Below are 24,784 nucleotides of genomic sequence, written 5' to 3' on the forward strand. Positions count from 1 at the left end.
CAATTCAATACTCTATGAGGGTTGCAGCCATGGAGAGCAGAGACTCAGTTCTCAGCTAATACTGGCATATAAGGCACAGTGTTTGCACCCTTGGCATGCATTGGGGCACACTGGCGGCACCCTCAACAGTGTACACAGTGGGTACTTAGTCAAAGGGATATCATAGTCTCCAATGTTCATGAATGTAACAGAGCTTCAAAATACACATGGCAAAAACCGATAAAACAGCAAACAATTCACATCAGAGTTGGAGAGTTCAACAGCCCTCTCTTAATAATTGATAGGCAAAATAAAAATCAACTCTCTCAAGCAATCTGACCTGATTAACATGGTAGAACACGTTACTCGACAATAGCAGAACACATTCTTCTCAAGTACACACGAAACATAGACCAAAAGAGATCATATTCTGGAACATACAACAAATTTCAGTCACTTTTTAAAAATTCAAGCAATACAAAGCATATTTCCTGACCACAATCGAATTAAATTAGAACTCAGTAACAGAAAGATCTCCAGAAAATCCCCAAATATTTGGAAACTCGATTGTACACTTCTGTCTATCCCACAGATCAAAGAAGAAATAAAAGGGAAATGAGAAAGTATTTTAAAGTGAATAAAAATGAAATAAAACATATCAGAATTTGTGGGATGCCACTAAAGCAGTACTTAGGTGGAAGTTCATAGCGTCAAACATCTTAATATAATATGAAAGTTCCCAAATCAATAATTTCCACTTCTCCCTTAAGAAACGAAAAACAGAGCAAGTTACAACATAAGCAGAAAAAAAGTAGAAAGAATAAAAATCAACATGCAATTCAATGAAATACAAAACAGATACAGGAAAAAAGTCAATAAAACCAAAAGTTGGGTCTCTGAGAAGATCAATAAAATTGATAAACTTCCAATCACACTGATCAGGAAAAAAAAGAAAGAATACATGAATTACCAATATTAGGAATCACATCATGTCACTACAGATTCTATAGACATGAAAAAGATTATAAGGGACTATTATGAAGACCTTTATGCCAATAAATTCAGCAACTTAGATAAAATGGACAAATTCCTTAAAAGACAAAAAAATACCAAAGCTCACTCAAGAAGAAATGAATAACCTAAATAGCTCTATCTCTTTGAAAGAAAAAGAAACTGTAGTTAAACATCTTTTCATAAAGAAAGGTCCAGGCTTTGATGACTTCATAGATGAATTCTACCAAACAAGGAAGAAATACTACCAATTCTATGCAAAATCCTCCAAAAAATCCAAGAGGAAAGAATACTTCCTAACTCATTCTATGAGACCAAAACCTTACAAAGAAATTACGAAACAACTGGAAGATAAAACAAAAGAGAAGTAACAAGAATTAAATACTTCATAAATATCTTAACAAGAAATGTATAAAACTAGTATGAAGAAAATTCTGAAACACTCCTAAAAGACATAAAAGTATTTTTAAACAAACTGAAAGATGTTCCACATTCTTGGATGGAACAATTCAACAACAAAGATGTTAATACACCTCAGGTTAATATATGGAATTGAACAATTCTGATAAAAATGCCAACAAACACAAGAAAACTGAGAAATCTTCCTGAGCCAAAAAGCAAGGAAGACTCAAAGGCAAACGGGTTATCTATAGGACACAGAAGCAGCCTGAAGCAGACCCCACCCAAAAAGCTGGGGACAATTTTAACTTCAAAAAGAAATGTCTATAACTGACTGTAAATTATTGAATAAGGAAATATCCCAGAGTCCAAAGTGACACTAAACAAGGGTGGGGCCGAGGAGGAAAGAAGAAAAGCTCAAATTTTTTCCACCACAGGAGATGACTACTGCATCAATGAAACCATGTTCCACAGAGTTAAAGAAACTAATGACTAACAGAAATGCCTGAGTTTGCAAGATGGCAGATAAAAAAAAAAGCGACTTACTGAAATACTAAAACTCCCTCCACTTATAAGACAAAACTAGCTGAAATCCATTGGAACCAACATGGCCAACTGGAGTTTTCACAGATGGAGCTTTCTGACATCACAGCCTGAATTCCCACCACATTTCATATTAACTCCTCCTGAATTTGCAAGTGACCCATGAGGGCATGAAGAGATAACTGCACCATGCCTGAGGACCTTCCGGACCTCCCCTTTCCTTCCACCAATCACCTACTAATCCCAGAATCCACTCCCTAAACCTTTCCTTAAAAAATTCCTGCGTTAAAGCCAGCATGAGGAGATAGATTTCAGCTGGACTCCTGTCTCCTTGTTAGTGGACTAGCCATAAAAAGCTTTTCTTTTCTCAAAAACCTGGTGTCACAGCATTGGGTTCTAGCACATCGGGCAGCAAGCCCCTTTTGCTCTGTAACATCAATTTCTTAATCTGAAAATTAGCAGTTAAAAGGAAAGAATTAAGCATTTGCTCTGCCTTTTTAGAAGTTCACCCAGGTGATAAGAGAAAGTTCTTTACAAAAGCTCAGTTGATAAATATAGAAATAGTGACATAATTAGAAAATCAACATTTTTAAACAAAGTATTTGATTTAGGCAAAGATCATTAATGGGTGTCAAGTCCACTAGATGAAAGACTTCGGAGCAGAGTATTTGGAAAGAATACTTTTAATAATGAAGATATCTAGCGGGTCACCATCTTAACCAGATGATCAAACCTGGCATTACTAATAATGGGACAACCTGACATTACATACCTCTCAATATAATGCAAAATGAAGTACATAACTTCCCTTTTAAAATGTTTTTACCAGAAATGTTAAACTTGAATCTAACCAAGTCCTTACATGAAACTCCAAGTTTACAGGCTACACATGAATGAAACCAAAAGGAAATAATCAGACAAGTCAGAATGGGGCATTCTGACTTTTTTCCTGCTTGGCCTAAGCCCCCTCCTTTTCTCTCTCTGCCCCAGCCTCTGTCCTGGCTTTGGTAGGCTTGGCAAACACTGATGCAGTATGTAGAGGAGAAAGGCTGGTTTCTCTTTACTCTCATCCTAGAGTGGCACGGGCCCTGCTGGCAAATTTACCACATTCCTTTGAGAAAGAAGGGAAGAAGTCTGGGGAAAGCAGACTGCATGGAAAAATAATAAGGACGCATCGGTAGAGAAGATGAGTAGGGGCTACCCCCAGGAGGTGGCATTGAGAGTGATGGTGGTGAAGGAGACAGAGCCAGCACTGAAGAGACTTGGTCCGGTGAGGACTTTCACAAGCCCTGGGACGACACACGGGTCTAGGAGGATACTGGTGCCAAAAAATTATAAAGTGACCAGTGAGGGCAATTCTTAACTCAGACATAAAAATTGGTTCCCTCATCTCAACCTTTAATTTCATAATGAAATAAAAACTCAATTAATGTCACCTTTCTTGGTGAAGAGATTACGAAAGGTACCACATAGGTAGAAAACCCCACCGCTGTGCAGATCAACATGGAGCTGGTAGCCATGCAGTCCATACTCGGGGCTATCATCCAAAAACGGGCTATGTGGAGGCAGTTCATAGGGACTGAAAAGCAAAACAAAAGAAACATGCAAATTTGTCAGTGCCAGGGATAAAATTCTTGGTTTGAAAACACTTTTTAAAAAATTACCACCCATATCAAAGCACTACCTCCTACAAATGAAACACCATAGGATTCCCTATAATCTTCAATATCAGGAACTTAAAAGACTGTTCAATGTTCCTTTTACCAACTTCTGTAAAAACAGGCAATGATGTGAGTTCTGTAGGCAGCCACAGCCCAGCACGGGTGCACGTGTTTCTGCAGCTGATCCCAGGATGGCCACTCTACAAAGGCCACTCTAACCCCATGTTGTTCTCAGTGTCCAGTGGACAGAAGCGCTCAGCAGGAAAAGGCACTGAACACCGATCTGCAGGACAGACAGACATCCAGGCAGACCCAAAGCCAACACAAAGTTTTATTCAACAAGAAAAACATGACTACATAAGGTGACAAATTCAAAAATATTCAGGAGCTTCTCAGGTAATAAAAAAAACCACAGTGAGTAAGGAAGAGTCTAAGTCCACAGGAAAAGGGTGAGAGCTGTAGTGAAATGGGAAGCCTATGCCCCACCTAAAGACGCAGTTCACTGAAAGACACACACTGTCCACACCAGACAGGATCATCCTCAGGCCAGGTTCAGCCCCAGGGCCAGGAGTCTACATGCCTCACAAGATGCGAAAATTCACATAAGAGCAAGAACTTGAAGGAGAGTAGTGGCATCTGAAAGTAATGAAGCTGTCCTACCCATATAAATAACATCCTACTCGGTATAAATTCCGTAACCCAGAATAAATACAGCAAATGTGTACTTGTGAATAATCCAATTATTTTAGCAACAGCCAAATAATTATGCCTGTTGGTTTGTGTTTACTGATTAAAAACAGAATATCTGTGCAGCTATTCTCAGAATATTAATATGGCATCAACTTCTAATACTTTATATTTACTGTACAAAAATTCAACACACCCACATATAAATACATACACAGTGGCCGAGCCTAATGTGCTTCTCTCCACAAGGTGATGAAAATGAAGATTTGCCATAACAAAAGCCAGTTCTTCCTTCTTCTGAAAAGTTAATTAAGAAGAATACATATTTCAACCAAAATGTTTAAATTTTTCACAAGGTCATTGTGAAGATCACAGCACATTCATCTTGCAGATAGATGCAGTTTCTTACAACCATAAGATCACCACAGTGCTAATGCATTGTTACTGCTAATATGTTATTACTATCTAATAAGACTTACATTTCATATTGACAGCAGGACCATAATTCACCCAAATATGCAGAGCACAGAGGACCAAAAGAACTCACAGCCTAGGGCTTGCGAAATATCAAAAGATATATATGACAGTTGTGAAACTATGCAGTTAGTTCCAGGCTATTTCAAACTCTTTTCAAAGACCTTCACAGATACTACATTAACTTCACAAATACTGAACTTCACTGATACAATGTTCCTCTTGCAAGTAACTGCCTGATTTGGCCAACGTGGTGGGAATGATTAGATTCAACTTCTTCACTTGTCCATCTGGTTGAATAGCAGAAAATGTGACTGTCTGGGGGCTGACCTCCATTTCTCCCCAGATTCACAGCTGACACTGATGGGCGTAGGTGACCCCAAATGGTAAATCTGAAGGTGCCACTCTCCAGTAGCCAGGCAGAGGACAATCGAAGCCACCAGAGTGCTCACAACTCTGCACCCGACACAGCTGAATGCATGCGAGTCACAGAATGCAGAGCAGGCAAGCTGCAGTCTCACCCACAAGCCACCTTCACATAGAAAGGGGAGAAGGGAAAGAAAAACTGACGGCCACAGTCGGCTGAGGAAAGGAAAAGGGACTAGAGGATGGTGTTGTCTGAAGCTGGGGTCTTAATTCCATCTAGTCATTGTAAACTAATGCATAATGCCAACACAGAATCAGATTTGTGAACTACTATCTTAAAATATCAGGCAGACCTGGGGAAACAAGAAATCTTATGCAGAGGGAAAGGGTAACATCTTAGACACCCGACCCTGAAGAGCAGATTTCACTCAATGCCGCACCTACAGGATCAGAAACGTGCTTGGGAGACAAGTGTGCTGAACACATAGTAAGGGGAGATGTTGTCAAAGAAAGAGCATGAAAGGAAGAGAAGGAACATGGACTGATTGGAAGTGGGAAAGCCACATGACATTAAAGGCATAACACGAAGGAAAACATGAAGGCAGGAAGAGGTTGTTGTCTATGATAGCTGAACAGCAGAACAACAGATGGCATAGATGTCTATGATAGCAGAATAGCAGAGCAGCCTCAGTGGAGCAGACAGGGCCAGGTTAGTCTGAAAAAATGAGGTTGGTGAGATGTAAAACGGACTGCAGTTAGTGAAAAGACTTAAAGGATGTTACATCTGATGTCACACACAATGGTAAGTCAACGTGGTATTGTGACGGGGAAATGACACAGTACATACAGGGACTCAAGTCTTACCTTCCACACTCCCACCAGGAGGCCAGGGTGCAGGCAGAAGATCCGAATGAGTCTGTCACAGCCAATCATGGTAGATACGGTCAAATGACTCAGATTGTACTTTGCAATTAAAGAATGCCATCGGAGTCTTTGAACATTATGCCAAGGAAAGGAAAGAGAGAAGTGAGCTTTCCTGTCTCTAGTGTTGTCAGTTCTCTTTAGCGTATCACAAATGTGTTTGAAGAGCATGTTAATGATGTGCTCAAACTAAGTGGCACATTGGCAGGGTGGGGACACAAATGAATAAAAGGCAAAATGGATACATCCAGATTTCCAACCCAAATAGGTTTTTCTTCCCCTCCGTCTTGCTCTTACTGTCAACTCAATGACCCAGCCAGGAGAAAGCTGAAGTATCAGGAAAGTGATGAAGTGGTAGAACTGTCTCCTGTTCTATTCCCTCAAAACCCAGCACAATACAGTCTAAAGTAGACTCTCACTGTGTATTCCTAGTCAAGTGAGTGAAACGACACAGAAGCAAAGATACACTATTTCAAGTGACATAAGCATGGGTGGTCTCAGGAGGTGGTGGGAAAGCAGATGGGCCTTTTACAGTTATTATCAAGGATAACTCAGAGATGGTGAAAGTTGACACATCAGAAATAAACTTAAACTAAATCACCAGTGTTTTCATAAAGGAGACACTAACACAGCATTAAACTGAAATCCCTAAGGAGCTGGGGGTCACATCTCATTCAACAAGTGGTGCCCAGCACCTCAGGCACAGTCAGCAGGCAATAGGTATTCAAAGGTACATTAAATAAGCAAGTTAAAAAGGACACCAGCTGCAGTCCTGTTTCAAAGCGGAAGAGACTGTGAGGCATCAAAACCAGATCTGCAGCTACCACATGACCCTAGTCCCATGTTCAACTTTTCAAAATAACTTCTTGTGCAGAGAACCACAACTGGGTAAGGAGAGACGGCCGGTGAGCGTGTGTGATGTAGAAATTAGAAATAAACCCAGCATATGCAGAATACACTTGGAGGAGGATAAATGCAGGGTCAGGAACCTCACCATGGAGTCAGGGAAACCTGAGGTAAAACCTTAGCTTCAACCCACAGTGACTTTGTGACTATCACAGGCTGGTTCTTCGTGTATGAAATCACCAGACTGCTCAGTGGGGACGAGAGCACAGGGCATGGGGCAGGTGCTCAATAAACAGCAGTCCCTGCTAGTATCATTAATGTGGATAGAGGCAGCCGGGTGGGGATGTGAGAAACCTTCTTCTCTGAAAATCTGGCTGTAGAGGTACTTATTAAATAGACTCTGAGAATGTGCTGAGTCCTCATGTGCTTGGCCTTACAGCCACAGACACAGAAACTAAGGCTGACGTCTCCCCAACAGTTCTCACAAACTTAGGGTGGAAGAGCACAAGCTGCAGAGCAGAAAATGCTGGCAAGGAAGAAAATTGAGAGTCTGACTAGAAAGGTATAAACTACCGGGGAATCCAAATTACATCAATAAGGCTTTCACTGTTGTTGAAAAACTTCTCTTAGAGGAAACAAGAAAGACCCAAATAAAATCACAAAGTCTCTTCTTGGCTGTCACATAGATGCATACAAGGATTTATATTCCTGCATGATGAAAGCATTCATTTACAAACTTGCAATAAAAGTGCCGATCAAAACAAATTCCTAAAAAACACTTTTAGTTTTGTTTATCACAGCTTATCAAAGGCTGGCTGAAGTCCATTGAAGTCCCATGGAAATAAATTACATCAAATGAATTTTCCCAACGAACTCTAGCACTTGGCAGTATGTAGTATCTATTACTTCTGACCTTGATGACCAATTCAGGGAAATACTGTCTTTAACTGAGCTTTATAACTCAACATTATCCATTTAACTTAATTCTTCAGGATCATTTGAATTCGTGTTAGCCATTTTGTCCTAATATCTGTAAACAACATTTCATGATATGCCAAGTAACATACTGTTTAGCAAAACTAGTACAGTTTGTGGACTTATTCTCCAAACGCAATTTTGAAATGCATAAAGTCTAATTACCACATTAGAAAAAGCTGACTTCCTTCATGACACCACAAGAAATTTCAAAGATTTATCCAAATAAAAGTACAATTTTTAAAAAAGGTAACTGTTTCCAAAGTATCCTCTGTAATATATTCAGGAAAAATAATTCATTTTTTGTCATAACATCAAGAATATTTTTAGAGTACAATAAAACCTGGATTTGCCAGCACCAAGGGGTCTGAATAGTCTTACATCCAGAGCATGGAAAGAGAGCTCAGTAATCACTAAAACAATGCTCAAAGAGCAGGCGCCATGGAGAGGAGCCAAAAACAGGGTCCCCAGTTACAGAGCTGCAAAAAAAAAAAAAAAGAAAAAGAAAAAAAAAAGTGTCTGTATCCAGGGAAACCATGAAAGAACCCTGTCCCTCCATGGAGACGGCAGGCACTAATGTCAGATATCACAGCATCCTCCATAGCAAGGACAGACAGGAGAGAAACCAATGGGTGCAACTGCAGCATGCAAGGATGATAAGAAAACGACATGGTAAATACTCCTGAAAAGTCAAAGAATACTGAGACAGTGAAGGAACTGGGAGGGCAGGAAACCAATGTGGAAGAAGGCAGGTATTACCTTTATATTTGCAATATATCTTATATAAAGCTATGCTAGCTTGCTCCAGAGATGAGGATGCTATGCATGCCATAATCCAGCTTTCAGGAGGAAGCAATCAATGATGAAAAAGAGAGCCTGAGAGAGCTGCTCAGAAAGGCAGATGACAGCCTCATAGTGAATATGGACTCAGTGCAAAGCCACCTGACAACAGAATAGTAAAGGGCTCACTAAGCATTACCCATGTGCTGCACACTTAGCTGATCTACACATTCTACAGTGATATATTTTGATCAGTCTTATTCACTGCAGTCATATATGCTAAATACTATGCCAGTATAACGATCATGTCATTTCAGAGAGGAGAGAATGGAGACACAGAAAGAGTAAGTTACTTGCACAAGATCACATATCTAGTAAGTTCAACAGAAGGCAGACAAAATAACTGATCATTATGACTTGGTTTCCTCATATTTAGACTCTGATTAGTATTCCATTTACTAAAGAAGGAAGATACCACATATCTTTCTGTTAAGATGGTTAAAATGAAAAACCTCAAAGGTTAGCCATCAATCATTCAGGAAATGTTGTTAACTAGAATATCATTCCCTACCATTAAAGACAACCAAGATATGAGGAACTTAAATTTAGACCTAATCAGAAATGTGATAAAATGCATTATTTTCCTCTTCTACAGTAATGCAGAATGTACATTTAATATGTGATAAAATTTAAAAACACTGCTCTTATTTTTTAATTACAAAAGTAATGCCAAGTAGTATTTACACATAAGATGCTCTCACTCAACAGTTCTGCTGATTGGTACTTACCTATGTTTGGTGGGAGTTTTATACCAGTCCATAAAAACTGGTGTCACACCACATAAATCTAAGGTTGACAATGATGCTAGGCACGGCCAGTTTTTGCCATACCATATAACAGTAACTGATGTATCATTTACGGAAAGATCAACATGCTCCATGATATATTCTCTTCCACTTTTTTCTTTCAGTATAATTGCCCAACCTAAACCAAACATTCTGGAGAAAGAAAAAAAACTAACAATGTTTGCCTCATTGGAAAAAAAAAATGCTACAGGCAATTTCACATATCTTCTCTAAAGGATCTAGTTCCTCAAAATCCAAAGTCAAAATTCTCAGAACATGCCCAGTTCAATTTTCATTTCAACAATAGTACTCTCTCCAGACTTTTTCTCCTCACCTAACACCCACTGAACATCCATGATCTTCCAGATACTGGCAATATATAAATAAGACAAAGATTCTGCCCAGAAAAGAGACCTTGAACATTCTCACTGTACTACAGCAGATAAGTCAGTTACTTGTGCTTTTCATTAAAACTTTAGGCTATTTGCTAGTTATCCCTCTGTCTCCACAGGAAATTGGTTCTAGGACCCCCGTGATACCAAAATCTGTGGAGGTTCAAATCCCTTATATAAATGGTATAGTATCTGCATATAACCTAAGCACCTCCTCCCGTATTCTTTAAATCATCTTGAGATTACTCATAATACCTAATACAATGTAAATGCTGTGCAAACTGTTGTTACTATGTATAATGTACTGGCTTTATTTGTATTTTATACTGGTATTATTGTTTCAGGATCCCCCCGCCCCCCGTCCCCACCAATACTTATGATCTGCAATTGGTTGAACTGGCAGATGCAGAAGGCTATGTGGAATAGGAAAATGTGACATATTTTATAGATGCACAAAACACACAAAAATACTAGAGATGGTCCCACACAATCTAAATTGCACATATGTCCTATGTACACGATACTTTGAGCTGATGCCATCATTCTCTTTTGGAACACACTGCATACCTGAGGGCCTCTTTGGTCTTAACTGGAAGGCCTGTGTAAGGGTTGACAGGTTTGAGAATGTCAGCTAGTGCGGCTTTTACAGATGCTATTTGTTTTCTGATATATTCTTTCTTCCAATAACCAGCTTCTTTATCCTGAACTGACAGAGAGCTCACAGACACAGCTATCTTCTCTACTGAATTAACTTTCCAATTTGATCTTGTAGGTGAAAAAGCAGTTGAGTAGATTCTGATCCAAATAAAACTGGAGGGAAAAGAGGAAATATGTTAACTAAGAGACACTGTCACCTACCTTAGTCATAATATATCAAATTAGAGATGCATAATATTCTCAAATAATCCAATTCCATGAATAAGTCAAGCTGAATATTTACAGTTGAATGTTCATCTGTTAAAGTGAGTTGCAGTTTCAGATTTAGTGTTTTAAACTCAACACCACCAAAACACCACCAAAACCACTGCCCCTTAGATCAGTAGTGGAATAGGAAATCTATTATTTTAAAAGTAACAGAAAGTATATGTAATATGATTCTTGTTTTTAAATATATACATGATTTTAAAAGATCAGAAAGGATGTATGTACACACACCAAGAAATTTCAATAGGGAACAATGGAATTGTACATTCTTTTTGCTATTTTTTAACTTTCAACAAGGAATAGGCTTTCACAAGGAGGAAAAAAAGTGAAGAGTTTTAATGGTAACAACTAAACAATAGTTAAGTTTTTTCAAAACTTACTACGTGTCAAGCATTGTTTAACCACTTTATGTATTATACATTACTCATTTATTCCTCACAAAGAAACCAGGAGGTGCTGGTATTCCTGTTCCCACTGCATAGATGCTGTAACTGAGGCTCAGATGCAAGGTGAGTTGGCCCAGGTATGTGCACTCAAGTGTATAGTGAAGCTGGGATCTGAACCATAGCTCACACTGTTATCACCTAGGTTTCACTACCTCTTCAATCACAAAGAAATGGGTCAAAGAAACTGAATAAGCTCACCAAATTCAGAGAGTCAATAAGCCTCAATGTGGGAATTCAAACTCAGCTCTGACTCAAAGTCTGTTCCTTTCACTCATCTCTACTAAGAGGCCGGGAGAAGCCCCATGAGTGGTGGCAGTGAGCTGGCCTGAGGGCTCCTCCCTCTCAGCCAGTACTCTCCACCACCACCAGGAAAGAGAAGAAAGACACGGGGAAAACTGAGTCAGGGATTAAAATCAATTCCTTACCTGAAAGGCAAACTTTGCATTTTAAATATTAATGATTTGCTCATTTATGTCTCCACATTACTACTCAGAGCAGCATAGGATGAAGCAGTCAATGGCCTGGAGGCTGCAGGGAGAAAGCGATTCTCCCACAGAGCGGTGGTCCTGAATTGCAGCAGGACCCCTGGGGATAAGCCTGGGTGCACTGGGGAGGCAGAACTATTTCCTTAACTGCAGCAGAAAAGGACCATTTCTTAAACACATGACTTCAGATCGCCACCTCCTTGACTCAGACATTACATGGACTTCCCAACAAATGCAAGCTCACACATAGTCAGACCCTGGTTGAATTCTCTTCCTAGTGTGGGTTTCTCAAGTCATTTCTCACTCTGAAAAATCCGAAAAATCACTTCATGCCCAGCTTTTATATTAAAGTGTCAGTGTTTTCAATTCAGAAATGTCTAGACTTTCCTATGTAAGCGGATAGATGCAATGTGATGATGAGTTGAGTATATTTAAGTAAAACTGAAAATGTTTCACCAAAATCCTTTGAATAGACACTTTTAAAACTTCCTTTGCATAAAAGCTTGCTTGTGTTTTCTTCACATTTATTTTACTCAGCATTTCACTCTATGTAAGTATTCCTTTAGCAGGACCTTTATGGAGCCTTGAATTCCTCACATCAGCACTATCTAAACAACCTCTGATACTATTTTTACATGTGTTAGCACTTACCAACTGCAAAAACAAACACTGTTGCAGAGATGGGAATCACAGCATAAACTCCACATGCAGTTCGTAACAATAACCACACCTAACATTCCTATGATGAACTATGTTCACACACATGATCATATATTACTTACTGTAAATGAACCTAAGTAAAAACATTTTATATTGCAGATGGTTCCCCTTGATTTTTTATAACACACAAATGTTAAGGCTCAGATGCCTTTCACAGTCTCAAAAACCCAAACATATTTACTTCTTGATCCCCAAATGCTCTATCCTGTTAGAAGGCCTAGTCAGATTCGAGGACAAGAGCATATTTATCCAATATAACTACCAACAGGGTCAGGGAAACTCAACCAAATTGTTTAGAAAATGGGGCCAATTTAATGTTCAGATAAATAGTGTTTGCCAGAGTACATGGCAAATAAATCCCCCTTGTGATAAACCAGATGCCACCTCATCCACACATCCTTGTTATTCCCATGCAGAGACCAGGGCTCATGCAGAAGAGAGTAGCCCCCCCTGGGATGGGGCACCGGGGAGCCCCCTGCCCTTCAAGCGTGCCTGCCCACAAGTCATCAGAGTGTAACTCGCTACACTATGTGTGCTTGCCCTCTCTTCAGAAGCAATGCTTAGAATACACTATAAACTTTTCAAAAACACATATTGATTACTCATTCAATTATCACACATCCTTTTCTGTAGTCTGACTTCATGATCAGAAGTTGACTTTAAGAGTCAGACTATGCCTCTTTAGGTCCTTTAACAGGACCTAAAAAGCGCAATTCAACTTAGCACAATTAAATATATCCTTTGAAAAAGAAAAGAAATGTGAGTGCAATTTCATCAGAAGCTCATACTTCCAAATGGCAACTTTCAAGAAAGTGAGGAGGGCACATGAGTAATACTAAAAGTATGCAAAAAACATCACTACAGCTGTGCTCCAAATCTGATTCCAGGCCTGGTTTCTTCACCATGCAGGTGAAGTTAAGAGCGGAGACAGTAAAGAAACTAAGAAATATACAATTTATCAGCTTATCTGAAGAGTCTGAATTCTACCCTTAAATAAATTGGGAACCCCCCAGAATGCTACAGTTTCAGACATTTGGTTGACTCCTTCCTTGAAAAATGCCTTGCTGTGCTTTCTTTTAGTGAGCACCTTCATCTCTTATTAGATCATTGTCTTAGTCTCTTTGTATTGCTACAAAGGAATACTTGAGGCTGGGTAATCTGTAAAGCAAAGAGGTTTATTTGGCTCATAGTTCTGCAAGCTGTACAAGGAGCACAACACCAGCATCTGTCTCTGGTGAAGCCTCAGGAAGCTTCTACACATGGCAGAAAACCAAGGCAAGCCAACTGTGCAGAGATCACATGGCAGAGAGAGAGAGAAATGGAGTGAGTGAGCAAGAGAGAAGGAAGGGAGGTCTGCCAGGCTCTTTTAAGCAACCAGCTCTAGAGCAAGAACTACAAGGAAGGCACCAAGCCATTCAGGAGGGATCTGCTCCCATGACCCAAACGGCTCCCATTAGGCCCCAGTTCCCACACTGGGGATCAAATTTCAACATGAGGCTTGGTGAAACAGATAAATCTCAACTACGTAAACTACAACAATCATTAAGAAAAGGAAATGTAGAAAATGCTCTAATTCATTGTGTAACTACTGTGAAGAACATTATTAGTTCATTCATTGATTGTGTGTGTGTGTGTGTGTGTGTGTGTGTGTGCATGTACTGACATAGACAGACAGACATTCTTCCATACAAGAAACACCTCTTTAAATTAAAAGAAAAATCACCTTTCCAACTAGGGAACAGTGTATGTCCTCTTCAGAGTACGACAGTGGTTGAGGACAGCTTTAATGAGATCTGAGGGCTTATTCTGAGTTCCTCGCTTAAGTGGCATATACCTAACATCAAAGATGGACTAGATTAGTCATTTCAGAACTTGACTATTCATTAGTATGACCTGGAGAATTTTTTATTTATTTATTTATTTATTTTGAGATGGAGTCTCGCTCTGTCACCCAGGCTGGAATGCAGCGGCATGATCTCGGCTCACTGCAAGCTCCGCCTCCTGGGTTCACGTCATTCTCCTGCCTCAGCCTCCCAAGTCCCAAGTAGCTGGGACTACCGGCGCCCGCCACCATGCCCGGCTAATTTTTTGTATTTTTAGTAGAGACAGGGTTTCACCATGTTAGCCAGGATGGTCTCTATCTCCTGACCTCGTGATCCACTTGCCTCGGCCTCCCAAAGTGCTGGGATTATAGGTGTGAGTCACCGCGCCCAGCCAGAGAATTTTTCAAATACAGATTTCAAAGCACTAAATTATAATCTCTAGAAATGCAGACTAGGGATGGAAATTTTTTAAACTTTCCCAGGTGGTTCACACGTAGTCTTCTCTGGATGGCATTTGAGAACCACTGCACCAAATGACATTCTTGTCCACCATGTTCCAGGGTTAACTAATATGACAGCCCTCCTTCTGCCATTCTCCATCTCCTTACCTAGTAAACAAAACCACCAGTTAAAACCTGCATTCCCTCTCATCTTGCTGATTTCCCCAGCTGACATGTAGGTTCTACGTAGGAACAATATTTGTCTGGTCTTTTGATGCTGAATGAGACAGCGGCCTAAAAAGCCAAGACATTCTGTTGTAGGCCACGAAACCCTCACTGAAAGGAAGATTTCACCACCTCTCCCTCCAAGATATAATTCTGAGATACAGGCTAAGATTACAGTGACAGACAGAAGCAGAGGCTTCTCCCCTTCCTTCCTAGATCTGTCCCCTGCAAGCCCAGATGACCACAGGCGAACCCCTCTCTTTTGGCTCCCTGCTTCCAAGGGTACAGCCTCCAGGAGAGGACAGTCTTGACCACTCTCTGTCCATTTTGCTCTCCCCACAGAGTAAGTTAACTTGATTGGCATGTGTGGGAGGAGAAGCTAAGTACACCTAACTTAGCCTCTTCTTCCTCCTTCTTTAGGATCTGCTTGGCCATCAGCAGAGAGCACTCATTCTGCTCTGTGAACGAAGCGCCAGGATCAAAGCCAGCAGGTCCCTGCAGTGCTGCCTGAGACTCTGTGATTAGGTCTGATTCTGTGGGGAACACAGCCAAGACCTCCTGACAACAGACCTGAAGCTGCATTCTCTAACAGCTACAGCAATAACAAGTTTTGATTTTTTTTGTTCCATGCAAAGTATATTCATTTAAGCATATAAATGCAAATATTTGAAAATTTCATAGTTAAAGCATTCGACATTTCCACTGGTGTGCAAAAATACTCCTGAATTCCCTTAAATTCTTAAAAATGGTTAAAAAGTTACTAATCTTCCTGACTTCCATCAAACTGTCATCAAAACATAACAGACGTGGATTTCTGCTTACTTGTCATTGGCTAGATGATAAAAGCGCCTGCTCACACATCCAGCACACAGCAGGCTCACAGCATCCAAGTAGGAAAATATCTTCAGCAAGATTTCTGAAGGCATTCTGCAAAAACAGAAACAGGAAAAAAAATCACCAGAGTGGACCAGGGCTTAATCTACAGATTGCCTAGAAAACAACTAGCTGCTCATCTCTAAATAGAAAGCCATAGACAGACTCCTGTACAAAAGGCAAACTGTACCCTCATCTTCAATTATTTTCTTTATTGAAATTTTCTGGGCCGGGTGCGGTGGCTCAAGCCTGTAATCCCAGCACTTTGGGAGGCCGAGACGGGCGGATCACGAGGTCAGGAGATCGAGACCATCCTGGCTAACACGGTGAAACCCCGTCTCTACTAAAAAATACAAAAAACTAGCCGGGCGAGGTGGCGGCACCTGCAGTCCCAGCTTCTCGGGAGGCTGAGGCAGGAGAATGGCAGGAACCCGGGAGTTGGAGCTTGCAGTGAGCCGAGATCCGGCCACTGCACTCCAGCCTGGGCGACAGAGCAAGACTCCGTCTCAAAAAAAAAGAAAAAAAAAAGAAAAAGAAATTTTCTGGTTATTCTAATTCTCATGACATAAACCATAAATAGAGTGAAGGGTTGGAAGAGCTAACTTCCTCAGCATTTTAATCATGTTCACACACCGTGAATCAACAGGCAGAATTTCAGTGTCCCCCATGAAACTATGTATTTTTTTATTATTATTTTTGTAGAGACAGGGTCTTGCTCTGTTACTCAGGCTAGAATGCAGTGGCATGATCAGGGCTCACTGCAGTCCTGAACTCCTGGGCTCCAGCCATTCTCCCACCTCAGCCTCCCTAGCAGCTGGAACTACAGGCACAAGCTGCCACACCTGGCTAATTTTTTGTATTTTTTGTGCAGTTCACCGTGTTGACCACCAAACCTGGACTAAACGACGTATGTCTCTTTAGTGAGATAAAGAGAATCAGAGAACATATTCGTAGGTATTAATATGAAAACACAGAATCCCTTTCCCCAGAAAAGTATAACGGGAAATACCAGCTTCTTCCGGCCTCGCCCACACCTATCCCAGGCGCCGCCTTCTGAGCACCCTTGGGCTTTTGACTGCTTCCTCTGGGGCTTCAAGGAGACACCAAGGGTCATACATTTTTTCTGAAGTGTCTGTTTTATTTGTATGCCTGAATATGATATTGAGATGCAGTCTCAATATTCCACCTATTTCTATGACTTCAAAATTCTACAAAACACAGTAATAATCTGAAAGTGACTAGAAAGTATCACTAGTGCCAAGAAGTCAGGAGTGTGCCTCTATGAATCTTCAGCAAAAGGGCAGGTGACAAGGGCAAGAGAGCTACCACAGATTGTATCAAGGGTTGGTGGCAGGCAGTTCTAGGGATAAAGGAGTAAGGGGAGAAATCTTTTGTCCAATTTAAAAGGGCTTGCCCATACTGTCTACTTGTGATTGTTATGATTTTAAATTTGTTTCTTTTTCAAGAAAATCAGGTTACAGGTTATCAGTCCCATAATCCCGATAATACTGAGAAGGAATAAAGCAGATTCTCAGAAAAAAGACAGTTAACGCCATGCCTGTTGGATATGTATCACCATGTAAATGTCCCCACTGCTCAGAGCCCCAGCTACAGTTAACCAGAGACGTTCTGAGAGTTTAAACAAAAAGCTTTGCTTAAGCATTAATTAAATCAGTCCCCCAAATAAAACCCCTCCCATTCAGAGTCAATAAATTAGATACTTTCATTGAGAAAAAGTCTCGAATGCTAGAGACAGCAAAGTTGCAAGAAAACATTTTTGTGACCATTTGGATTATTCATTGCATATAATTTTCATATTTTGATTTAACTACTTCACAAAACTTCCTATTATTTTTTAAATCAGTACAATTAAAAAAAACACACACAGAGCTGGGCTTAACGACATTTCAGAAAAGTATCCAGCAACTACCAGAATTATTTAACTGGAATAAAATCCCACTCAAGACAGGCATTCAGCAGGTTTTCACCTTCCTCCCCACTGAAATAACCTAATGAAAAGGGGGTTTCTCTGTGTCCCAGCAAAAGGAGAAAATCTCTACTTTATAGTTAAGACAGTGGAGATAGAATACCTTCTTAACCATTTTTCAAACAATTTCTTCTAACCTGGTACAATCAATGTTTATATCCATATTGGATTACTTTCTGTTGGATTCTAGTTATTTCACTTTGTATGGGGTAAGGAGAGAGGATGATAGGGAGATAAGGGAAAGGGCAGGTGAGAGGCAGGACCGTTAAATAAGTTCAAAATGTAGAACAAAGAAACTGCTTTGAACCAACGAGATTCCCTGAGAATGTTAATTTGTGCGTGTTCATTTTCAGTACTGTGGGAATTCAAATGTGAACGCGTCCTTGTCCCTGCTTCATATTGTGGATCTATCCCAATATTCCTGTTTTCCTCACTGTCTTCCCCATTCCAATGGAGAACGCTCACTTCCCTGCATCCAAGCACCTGTGCTCTAAGTCCTCACGGGTTCTGCACAAGGACCTCAGTCTCCGGTTCCTGCCGCCCTCTTCCACACTGTTGATATGAGCCTCTGAACCGCCCTGAATCTCTCATCCTGAAACCACACTCTTCCTTTGCTTCTCCCCACCCCGATCTCTCTGGAGCCACCACCTAATTTCTAGGCTCCCTCGCACTGCCAAGCTCTAGGAAAGAACAAAAGAAAACAAAACAGTTGTCTACACCTGTTGCCTCCACCTCCATGCCCCCTACTTTTTTGCTTTTTACATTTCAGTGTGGAATAGAACACACACAAATATGAAAATGAGTGGCCAGCCCCTTCCCTTGCATTCACCTGCAACAGCTCTGAGGGGCCACCATGCCCTGCTGCCTCCTCCCCCTGCCTCCCCAGGCCGCAGGTCACTGACTGCTCTTGTGTTTCAGGCTGTCTCCTCCTCTGCTTCACACACAGCCTCTCCTCAATTTCTTGGACCTCAGGGCTCTTCTCTGGCCTGCTTGGTTGGTTCTCACTGCCCTGGGTCTTCCAAGCTTGCTCCTGAGTCACCTTTGCCTTCCCATCCCCACTCTTTCCCTAAGCACCTCATCCAGCTCCATGACTGCTGACCCCACCCGGCCTCATGCTGAGCCAGACTGACACATCCATAATCCATCTGGCATCCTCCTTTGAACACATCCCAGACACCTCAGCTGTAACCAGTCCAAAGTCACCATCACGGCCCTCTCTTCTGCCTCGACCCCACCTCTCTTCCATCTCAGCTAACAGCACCTCAATCTGTGCTACTGCTTCAGCCAACAGCTTCGGATTCCTACTTGTCTGTTTCCCCCTCACATCTACATCTAATTCATAAATGAACCATGTCAGCTATGCCTCCAAATATATCTGCCACTTGCCTGTGTCTCTGCATCTTCCCTACTTCTAGAGAAGAGAGGTAAGTAAGTAAACAAGATAATCTGGGAAATTACATGACATCCACCCTCTTCCCCAGAGCCTGGTAGCCAAGCCTGATAGGCTACCCCACTCCCACACTGCTCCTGTAGCATCTGGAGCCCCCACCACACCTCTGGTCTCCCCTCACTGGCAAGCTCCTCTCACAGCTCTCGAATCTCAGTGTTCAGTTCTCATCTTAAATGCACCTCCTCAAATAAGTCTTTCTTTATCACGCCACCCCATTATTCTGGATTTGGGGATCCATTTGTTTTCTTGATAACAGGTATCCCAACTCACTGTATTTTAAATCTGCCTCCCCGACTAACCACCAGCTTCGTGAGAACACGTGAGCGGCTCCCCATTTGTGTCCCAGTACCAAGAATGGTATCTGCTACAGAGCAGGTCCTCAAATATTTAATAGATGGACTAACCAAATGAATATTTGCTCCGTTTCTCATATCAGATGACTGTAAAACAGCCTATTCCCAGAGCATAGGGTTTTAAGCTGAAATTAATGACCTGAATTAAAAATCCATTTTGCTTTTTCTTTTTTAAAACACACTGAAATTTGTATACAAATACATACATTGTTAGCTGAGCTAGCTATGATACAGTGTTAAAAGCCCAGAACTTGAAATCAGGCAACTTATGTCTGAATCACACAGTTCTGCAATATGCAGACTACGTGGGCCTAGCTTCCTGCAGTGTAAAATGTCTCTGCGATCATCTCAAGCTTTCGGGCTCCCCACAATGCTTAGCATATAATTGGTGTTCCATAAATGTTACTACAGTACAAATCTATGGACTTCTGAGCATCAATTACACATAATAATTTTTTAAAGCTTCTGTGGATCTTGGTGCTGAAGGTCACAGTACAGAATCTTGCCGTGGCAAATGGGCTCCCAGATGTTGAAAGCTGAGAAATGAACAGAGTTCTTGAGCTTTCAGGAAAACACACTTTAATCTTCTTTCTCCTTTTTCAAGGGTCTTTATCAACTCAAAAGTGAATATTTTTGAGGAACATTTTAATAAAAGGAAAATTCAATTTACTTGTCACTTCTTGAAGTTTCGTTTCATAAAGTTCATCTCATAAGGATAGTGGTGACAGGCCCATGACTCATGAAACGCTCCATGCTGTACTGTCTTCCCACACAATCCTATTCTTAGCAAGCTCAAAATAGCAACTTGGTATATACAGCATCATAACTTTCTCTAATAACCCCATGCCTAGAGGCCCCCAAAAGTGACAGTCTACTTCTGCTACTTACCCATCCAGGAACCCAGAACAGCAGGAGAAAGAGCTCTCCCAGTGCCGTCCACCTCTGGCATGGCACCTCAGGGCAGCAGAGCCTGCAGAAAACTTGACCCCTGGCCCCTTTCTGAAAGTAAATGTGGGAAATTCAAATTATGTAATCATCAAAGGAGGTGAATTATCTATTCCCTTCTACAGAATTCCAAAGGATTCATAAACTCCAAAGATTACTCATTGAAAAACTCCATTTCTGCAAAGAAAAAAAGGAATGGAGGAAGGAAAGATGGTAAGTAAGGAAGAAAGGGAGGGAGAAGGAAAGAAGAGACAGTGAAACCTTTAGTGTCCTGGTAAGGAAACCTGAAGACCGTACTTACTCTGATGTGCTTTCACCCTAAGGTTTAGAAATCTATGCTCTCATTATAGGCTTTCAGCATGTCAAAGAGGTGCTATCAGATAATTTAATGGAAACAAAAAGGATAAAGTTAGTGTATTGATTGGCCAATTTGGATATAAGAGAAACCACTAAAGGTTTTTTTTTAAAAAAAAAAAACTTGAAATTAGCGAACTAGAACTGTCAACATAATCTACAACTTTTCTGATCTTTGAGGGTTCCAACTCCAGTTTTTGCAGTCATAGACAAACTACCAAATACTCTTCCACAAACTTTTACATTTTAACCTCACTGGCCATCTTTTTATTTTGGTGGTACAGAAAACAGTAGTACATCTTAGATTCAATGGTTTTATAGATTCAATGAAATAGTGTATAATATTTTATGCAGTGAGTCTTTTCAGAGGTTCCTGAAATAAATTTTATTAAGATCAGTCCTCAAAACCAGCAGTACTCAACAGCACCTTGAGGGAATCCGAAACACCAGAAAATCATACCGCTCACAGCCTCCATGTCTAGGCAACAGCACACCCGGAGAGTCACGAGTGGTTACACTATTTCTCTAGGAAAGGTTTGGAAGCTTCTGCTTTAAGCAACGTACAACACACAGGTATTGGTTATTGACGCACCTCCTTCTAGGTGTGCTATTTGAGAAGTGGCTAAATCCTAGAAGGTACATTACGTATACGCTCAGTTCACCAACACCATTGCTTCAAATATGTATTTTGTGCAGTGACAGTTTAACCACCCTCAGTTTTTCATACCAGGTTAATTCCCCAGATATATTTGAAAGAACATTCATAGAGGAGGGCAACAATTGGGAGCAAAACAGAGGTGTCCTAAGAACTTGGAAGAAAGCTGAAGTATGAAACCCACACACAACTGGTCTTAACAGAGGATGACCCTCAACTCTAAGCACAACCTATTAGATGACACAAGTGGTGAAAAAGGAGCCCTTGCCCTAGGCCTCAGCTGGCCACGTGATAGTGCAGCCTGGAGCCTACCGCAAGACAGCATCATGATATGCATATGTCAGTTGGCACTCAAAGCACCCACTGGCACCTGCCTGCCCTGCTCAACAGGCACAATTCCCCACATGCTTCCAAGCAGCCACAGAGTAAATTCCTCTTCCCTTTGCAGATCTTTCTCTCTAGAAAAAAGCACAGTAGCTGGTACAGGGTAGGCCCTCCACGAATATTAGTGATCAGCTGCCCCACTGGCATCTCAACAAAGAAGAAGTTGCATAAGGTAAACTTTTCCAGATCCTGGAAGAGTAAAAATGCACCAAGGAAAAAAAATGCTGCCTCCACATGCCTCTCCATTCCAGCTTCAGTAAAAGGTGCTTAATGTGCTTTTGGTCTTATATGACTTTCTAGCCAATTGTTTTCAATCTGTGCTCTGCAGGGCAGGAGGACAGGGAGAAATGACAGGAAGAAATGCTAATTTGGAAATTTTTGCAATACCCTCTCTTCCTTTAATCAGATCATTCTGCCTGTGTTATGTATTTTTGTACTTCTGTTGGAAATTTTGTTTAAACACAGATTTCCACAGGAGAAAAGCTTGGGCTCCATTGATGTAGTCCTAAAATAGTAATCAGAAGTAAAATATCGTGTTCTAATTGCATTCGTTTCCTAAGACTGCCTGCACTAACTGGGTGACTCAGAACAACAGAAATGTATTGTTTCACGTCTTAGTAGCCAGATGTCCAAAACTCATGTTTTCAACAGGGCCGCACTCCCTCTGAAGGCTCTAGGGAGGATCATTCCTTTTTCTGGTGGTTGCCAGAAATCCTTGGTATCCCTTAGTTTGTGTCAGCATAACTCCAATCTCTGCCTCCATCTTTACAGAGCAACCTTCCCTCTGGGCATATCTGTCTCTGTGCCTCTTCTTATAAGGATATCATTCATATTGCACTTAGGACTCTCCCTCATCCAGTATAACCTCATCTTAACTAATTATACCTGCAGAGACCCTATATCCAAATAAAGTCACATCCTGGGGTTCCACGTGGACACAGATAACTTTTAGAAGGTATAATACACTTGGTTTACTGTCACTAGTCAACACAGTAAACAAAATTTGTAATACATTCTAAAATTATTTAAAAGCATGACTTATTTTTAAATGGTTATTATTCTTATAAAGTCTATATTGACTTATGCTACATATTCAAAGATAAAATACCTACAATTGACAGAGGATTCTAACACTTAAGCTTTGAATAAAGGGAATTTCTATCATTCCTCCATCAAATAATAACAATTCCTATCAGGCGCTCCAAACGTGTAACTCTTAACCCCATGCGAGTGTGGGGCTTGGCTGTACTAGAGTCTGAGTCCACACATACCCTAAGCATCATATGAATAATTATATGTATATACTTCAAACATAAATATTCTTGTAGTTCATCAAATATAAATTTATTTAAGATAGTAAATAAATATCTTACTTACTGAATCAGTAACAGCTTTTGTCATTATGTATTTTCTCAAGAAGATGCCAGAAAATAAAACTGTTACCCTAGGCCTTTCCAAGAGAACCAAAGAAAAGTAAATCCATCTGATGGATCAATTTTAATCTAGCAATTGGCAAAAACCAAATAAATGACGATGATTCATGCTGGCTATGTTACGAAGAAACAGGCATCCTCACTTACTACCGGTAAGACAAGACACAGTGGTACAAACATTATGGAAAGCCAAATCTGATATTGGAAACCGGGATCCTTAAAAAACACATACGCTCTTTTAAGCCAGGAATTCCACTTCTAGAAATGTGCACAGATAGTTCACTCAAGAATGTCCATCTCAGAGTTGTCTGCACTGGGGGAAAAAAAAATACTCAGAACGGTATAGGGATTGGTTAAATTGCATGGCCTCCACAGAGTTAACAATCTTTAGTCAATTAAAATACAGATTTTCAACCCAGGTTAAGTGTTGAATTAGAAATAGGTCCCTGATGTCCTCCAGGTGTCTATATGGCTTGCTCTCTCACTTTCTCCAGCCATTGACGACAATGTCACCATCTCACTGAGACCTTCCTTGGCTATTCTATTTAAACTGCAATCCAGTCCCCACCCCACCCTCTGTCACACACACATGCATTTTGTGCCCTTTCTCTGTTTTTCTCCTTAGCACACATCACCATCCATCACTATACATTTTACCTGTCTGTCTTGCTTACTATCGCTGGAATGACATGGGCAGGTATACTGCATGGGTTTGGTCACTGCTGATTGTGCAGCACCCACAATATGCCTGGCATGCAAGCAGCATTCAATAAATATCTGCTGAATCACTAACAGTATAACTAACTGAGAAAGCAGGTTATATCAGTAGATACTATTATGTTGGTGCAAAAGTAATTGCGGCTTTTGCCATTACTTTCAGTAGCAAAAACCACAATTGCTTTTGCACCAACCTAATACATAAACTTATTTTTGTATTTCTCTAAGAGGAAATGAAAATATATGCATACAAAGAGACCAAGGTTTAACATTTAATAGATCTGATTCATAGGATTACAAATTTTATTGGTGAAGGTCTTTTTAAATGGGGAGGATTTAGGGGCATAACTCCGTGTATTTTCTAATTTTCTTAGCATATTGAATCCGTAATAAGTTGGGGGATGGGGGTGTTGTTTTAATTTCAAACCGAAGAGACACATGCACAAGAAGGCCAGGGAATCACAGTTGGACAGCACAATCCTTGAGACTGGAGCAGTGGTTCTCAAAGGCATTCCTAGCAACAGTACCCCTGCAAAGAAATTGAACCCAGGTCCCCTGAAATCTGGGGGTACAGTCTGCAGCAACCTCAAAACTTCTTAGAAGTCTCCCAATTGATCTTAAAAATTAAAGCAAATATTGCATTCTACCAAATAATTTATCTTTGTCCTATCATAAAAATATATTATATTAT

At 40.6% G+C, this 24,784-nt stretch overlaps 1 protein-coding gene across 7 annotated transcripts in view; it reads right to left on the reverse strand.

Moving 5' to 3' along the window:
- Positions 1-24,784, reverse strand: part of FBXO15 (F-box protein 15) — a 74,928-nt gene that overhangs the window by 46,775 nt on the left and 3,369 nt on the right. For 4 of the 7 annotated variants that reach the window (XR_001884208.1, XM_017866135.1, XM_017866139.1 and 1 more), the window contains 7 exons: positions 20,494-20,604; positions 15,765-15,869; positions 10,447-10,689; positions 9,431-9,640; positions 5,985-6,111; positions 4,495-4,577; positions 3,369-3,511 (listed from right to left, as the gene is read on the reverse strand). Coding sequence is in view for 6 of the 7 variants with exons in the window: in XM_017866135.1 (XP_017721624.1) it covers positions 3,369-3,511; positions 4,495-4,577; positions 5,985-6,111; positions 9,431-9,640; positions 10,447-10,689; positions 15,765-15,869; positions 20,494-20,604 (1,022 nt within the window). In the remaining variant the exon portion in view is untranslated. The remainder of the gene's footprint in view (positions 1-3,368; positions 3,512-4,494; positions 4,578-5,984; positions 6,112-9,430; positions 9,641-10,446; positions 10,690-15,764; positions 15,870-20,493; positions 20,605-24,784) is intronic. The other 3 variants (XM_017866136.1, XM_017866140.1, XM_017866137.1) reach the window with 2 other exon arrangements.

The sequence above is a fragment of the Rhinopithecus bieti genome, unplaced genomic scaffold (assembly GCF_001698545.2).
Source record: "Rhinopithecus bieti isolate Rb0 unplaced genomic scaffold, ASM169854v2 scaffold_84002, whole genome shotgun sequence".
In the NCBI taxonomy this organism is placed as follows: Eukaryota; Metazoa; Chordata; class Mammalia; order Primates; family Cercopithecidae; genus Rhinopithecus; species Rhinopithecus bieti.